This window comes from Palaemon carinicauda, chromosome 41 (assembly GCF_036898095.1).
Source record: "Palaemon carinicauda isolate YSFRI2023 chromosome 41, ASM3689809v2, whole genome shotgun sequence".
NCBI lineage: Eukaryota > Metazoa > Arthropoda > Malacostraca > Decapoda > Palaemonidae > Palaemon > Palaemon carinicauda.
In genome coordinates, this window is record NC_090765.1 from 19,345,194 (window position 1) to 19,350,740 (window position 5,547).

The 5,547-nt window shown below is 33.0% G+C and overlaps 1 protein-coding gene across 9 annotated transcripts in view; it reads right to left on the reverse strand.

The window, feature by feature from the left end:
* Positions 1–4,805, reverse strand: part of LOC137632260 (aquaporin-7-like) — a 186,847-nt gene extending 182,042 nt beyond the window's left edge. For 6 of the 9 annotated variants that reach the window (XR_011042032.1, XR_011042033.1, XR_011042034.1 and 3 more), the window contains exon 1: positions 4,211–4,804. Coding sequence is in view for 5 of the 9 variants with exons in the window: in XM_068364150.1 (XP_068220251.1) it covers positions 4,211–4,315 (105 nt within the window). In the remaining 4 variants the exon portion in view is untranslated. Of the gene's footprint in view, positions 1–4,210 lie in introns of all 9 variants that reach the window. The other 3 variants (XM_068364152.1, XM_068364151.1, XM_068364148.1) reach the window with 2 other exon arrangements.
* Between the last annotated feature and the right edge of the window lie 742 nt (positions 4,806–5,547).

Sequence of the window (5,547 nt, forward strand, 5' to 3'; positions counted from 1 at the left end):
TAGCTCTTTATTATATAGGGGAGATAATTCAGAATAAGCAAATAAGCCTAAAGACTACAGTGGATTTTAAATAATAGCCTCGTGTGTGGAAAAAGATAACATTAACACAAAAATATGTAAAAAAAAAATATATATGTATTAATAGATTATTCAATATACAAATCCATAAAACGAATGTAAGAGACCAAGTAGTCCTACAGTACGTAAAGCTTGGACGTTCAATGGCTTTCCCTCTTAAACTTGGAAGCATCAACATCAATAGCACTGTGGGAAAGACCCTTCCGTATACCTGCTGTGTAGGCAAGACATAACATAAGAGGTCTTCTCGATACCGAATATAGCAAACTCTAGCTCTGAATACTATTGAAATGGATTCTATAGAAACTTATGAATTTGAGACGTATAACTAGGCACTGGTACCTGGGAGTCCATTCAGCACCCATATGCAACTGAGGAAAAGCTAGGAGTGGCAATATGAAGGAAAATTTAAGTTTGGACACCAAATCAGGGTTGCCAGGTTTTCCAAATGAGAAAAGGCCAACGTCTGATGAACTGCAGCTTTAAAAGGCCAACCTAATAGTAGAAAAAGGCCGAAAATATAGCATTTAAGGCTAACCAATTTCAAAAAGGCCAAATTTAGGTATCTACCACGAAAAAGGCCAAATTTGATGTGTTTTGGCCCGAAAAAGGCCAACCTAGCAATCCTGCTCCAAATAGAAGGAAAGAAGAGGGCTGAAAAGTAACTACAGCTAGGAACTGAAAGGACACTCAAAGTAATTTCTACAGTGCACCGCTTGAGATGCAATGTGGTGGCCTATTGGAAACGTCCCTATCTAGCGATTTGCAAGATTGGGGTTCGAGCCCCGTTCAAGATCGATAGTTTCTAGTAGTGTCTACAAGTTCACCATCCTTATGAGCTAGGATGTGGGGTTTGGGGCACCAAGTACGTCAACTTACTGAGTCATCAGCAGACATTGCCAGGCCCTGCCTGTATCCTAGCTTGGATGAAGAGGGGGCTTGGACGTTGATCATATGTATACGGTTAGTCTCTAGGGCTTTGTCACTGTCCCTTGCCTCTGCCATTCAGGAGCTGACTTTCAACTCTCATGGATGTTAACTGCTGAAATAATTTTGTCTGAATGACCAAAGAGAAAATAGTCCAAAGAATGGATCAAGTCAAATTGGCATTCTTAAACAAAAAAAAAAAAAAGTCCAAAATGAAAACGTCAGGGAGGAAGCAGATATTCCTTACAGAAAAAAAAAATAATTTTCTTTCCTTTGTAATAGATTTCATTTCAAAATTCATGCAGTAAACATCTCATTGTCAAACGAATTTTTTAAGGAATAAGATACAACTCAACTGGAACAAAAATGGGAGATAGCCATGGTTGCATAAAGGATGTATCTAAAAGATAATACTTAACTATATACATATATATATATATAATTATACACACAATATATATATATATATATAAATATATGTGTGTGTGTGTATTGAAAACAACTTATATAAAATCTCACATATATGATTAAATGACTTTCCTTCTATCATCTGCCATTGTTAAAAAAACGACAAACACACACACACACACACATATATACTGTATATATATATATATATATATATATATATATATATATATATATATATATATATATGCGTGTGTGTGATTATATATTACAAAGAACAAAGAAGAAAATAGATTGATCAATCGTTTAAGAAAATCATAAAAATGCTACCTTCAAGATGAACTGCCAGAGGGCTAACACTATTACTTGACCCCTTCTATGACTCGGTTAAAAAGGGTCGCTTAATTACTCTGACGTAACATGAGTACAATAATGATAACCTCTGCCCATAAATAATTCCTCAATGGGGTTTTATCATGTAATAATTAATAATAATAAAAAATTACATATTCATATATTCACTTTAATACTACGCCTTTTTTTCCTAACATTGGAGGGCTTAGGAGTTAACGATACGATTCACTGTCATATTCATCCTTTGATTACTGAATCATGGATGAACCCCTTTTGAAGTAAAATTCCAAAACATTAGCCTATATATATATATATATATATATATATATATATATATATATATATATATATATATATATATATATATATATATATATACACACACATATATATGTATGTATGTTCGTACTTGTGTGTAAAAACAGACATATATTATACACCTATAGAAACATACATACTCACACACACATATATATATATATATATATATATATATATATATATATATATATATATATATATATATATATATATATATACTCTATATATGTGCGTGTGTTATGTGTGTTTATATTTTAGGATTCAGAAATTCCGCCGATTGAACCGCTCGATTAGGAATATTCCACAATCTCTTCATAACGAAATAAAACCTCTGGAATTAGAGTAGCACTGAGCCTCACATAAGAAAATGTAACACTTCGTATTATCGGCACACCTCGTAGTACTGAGTGGATAATATAATCTGGGACTGAGAATATCTGAATGCAAAGAATGAACGGAATTATGAAATTTTTTGGAAAGCACAAAGAGCTCATTGAACGATGCCGCCTCGATAATATATAAATCGGAAATACAACATTTATTACAAGTCAAAATGAGAATCGGTTGCTGAGGACCAGACAGAACAATATGGCTTATGTCAAAATAAAAGAATTAACTCTTTTTTTTTAGGATACAATCCTCGGAAAATCTTGAAAGCTTTTTTCAATACTGAACCAAAATTTTGTATACAGACCTGATATGGGGCTCAAAAACCAAAACTACAATTAAAAATAACATCTAACATTTAAAAAAAATATCTTTATACAGTTAAAGAAATACTGTCAATAAAAAGATCAGGATGAGAGTTCTAAATTTATATACATATTTTTTTTAGTTTAACTTCATTTCCCATAATTCTAATGGTTTTGTGTGTGTGCATATATATATATATATATATATATATATATATATATATATATATATATATATATATATATATATGTACACACACACTATATATATATATATATATATATATATATATATATATATATATATATATATATATATATATATATATATATATACAAACACACACACCAAAGACTATATGTCTCTCGAGAGGGGATGGTACCAGGAATTACATAGCCAGACTTCTCAATGTTTCATCTTTGTGGTAGGTAACCCGTCCAAATACCGACCAGATTCAACGTGCAGGGACAAATACTGTGTTCGTTTTAAGCACATGGGGTTCATCCAGGTAAAGTTATTTTCAAGCTGATGTTCCACTTGCTGGAAGAAACGCCTTAGTTTCAAAAAAAAAAAATATTCTAAGAAGATAATTTGGTATGATATTTGATGATTAAAAGTATATCAATTACTTGAGTAATTACCCTTGTAAAAAAAAAAAAAAAAAAAAAAAAAAAAAAAAAAAATTTAATCTTAAAAAATATTGAATGTGGAAATGAAAAAAAATAACCATCCGTAAAGAAGAATAAATCTTCCATTATCTAATTCCTGTTAAGCTATTATCTCTATCAGAAGGTTTTCTATTTCTTTAAAAAAAAAAAGTTTGAACGAATGGATTTAGAACCAATTGATGGATTTTGATTTTAACCAGCAATTGTAAATGAGAGAGAGAGAGAGAGAGAGAGAGAGAGAGAGAGAGAGAGAGAGAGAGAGAGAGAGAGAGAGAGAGAGAGAGAGCGAGAGAGAGAGAGAGAGAGAGAGAGAGAGAGAGAGAGAGAGAGAGAGAGAGAGTTTGTTAACAAATCAAAGTTTATATCAGTAAGTGTTTTTGTAGCATCCTTATCATTCTTATCATCTGACAAATCATCTCTCTCTTACATTGTTAATCTCGGCTACAACTCCAACCAATCTTGTATACACATCTTTTGACACATTCATTACTTATTCTTATTATCCGGCATGTATTTCGCTATAAATTGTTAAGTATTAATGTTGTTCCATATTATGAGGACAATAAGATTAAAAACATATAACATCATTGTTTCTTAGCCTCACTTAAGTGTTACTTAACGCGACACACTTATATCATCTGTTACTCAACGTACAAATTTATTACTTATCATGACACACTTTTCACTCGACTCATCAGTAAGTTCAAGGGGAGCGTTGATAATCTGAAACAATTGTTACTTGAGGAACAGAAGTTACTTACCACGAGGATGAACGTCCCAAGGAACTCGGCCAGGAACTCCCTGACGACGACGTTCCTGAGTCGAATCTTCGACTGGAGGGTTTCCACGACTTTGTTATTCGACATGTCGATTTTATTATATTATTACCGCGTCTCTTTACCGAGTTTATTCTGCTTATTTCTACTGCTTCTTTCTTCTTCTTCTTCTTGGTTCACTCTCACTGGCAGGGTCTATTCCCGTCTCAGGTTCAAGCTTTAATATCTGGTCCAGATGCTATAGAAAGCTCTATTTTGTCTGTCTGGAAAAGACATAAGTAAAGAAAGTCTATCTCCTTAAAATATCGTAAAACCGGGTTTTCACTTCGAAATGGTGGACCAAAGTAGCTTATTTAAACAAAATCTACGACGGGGATAATCGAAGTTCTTCTCTGCCCCGAGTAAAAGGCCTTAAAATTAATCTCCCTTCAAGAAAAGACGGGGGAAATGGCCAAAGATAGACGGGACCAGAGAAAGCTTTTTTTCAAGCAAACAAGCGAGAGATCGTGAGAAGGGTTGCCAGGGAGACCGGAGCAATCTGTCTTCGGCTGCAGCTGGTGGCTAACTGTGAGAGTAGCGTGTAGCGATGGTAGACTTATAACCTGCGGCTGGGCCGGTCAGCCGTACCTACCAAACATCGCACCCCAGACCAGCGTGAACGCTAACACTAGGAAAATAGTTTCTCAGATTGCTAACTGGATTGCGAGGCATTTGCAAAACTTACGTACGTAAACAATTTAAAAATTCGTGGGCTAGGACTATAATTTTCCCTTTTCAGGTTGATCAACAATTCACTATGTACGAATGAATATGTAAATAAACAAACAAATGTATACGGTTTTTACTTCACCTTGAAAAAAAAGTTGTGTTGTTGCAACTCACTATAAATAAATAATTAAATAAACAAGACCTACAACTTTGAAAACAAAACATTCGTCAGTGACGGTAAAAGAAACAACTAAATGAACTTATTTGTTGTTGTATGACAGAAAGATTAATAATAAAAATATGCAAAGGAAAAACAAGACGAAGATATTCACATATTAAAAAAAAAATGCTATTATCTTCCGAACCTTCATCATTGTCGGACCTTACATTTTTTTTTCTTTTTATAAGGGGCTTATTAATCAAGTTTTGCTTAGCGAAAGGCTTTTCATTCAAATTGATATTGTTTATTAATGTATTTTTATTAAAATGTACTAAGAAACCCTATCGGTGATGTACTTATTGTTTTATATTAGCTTAATTATTGACCATTTATCTCTTCATTAAGATAGATCAAGAACACACGCAGAGACACACATACTCTATACACACACACA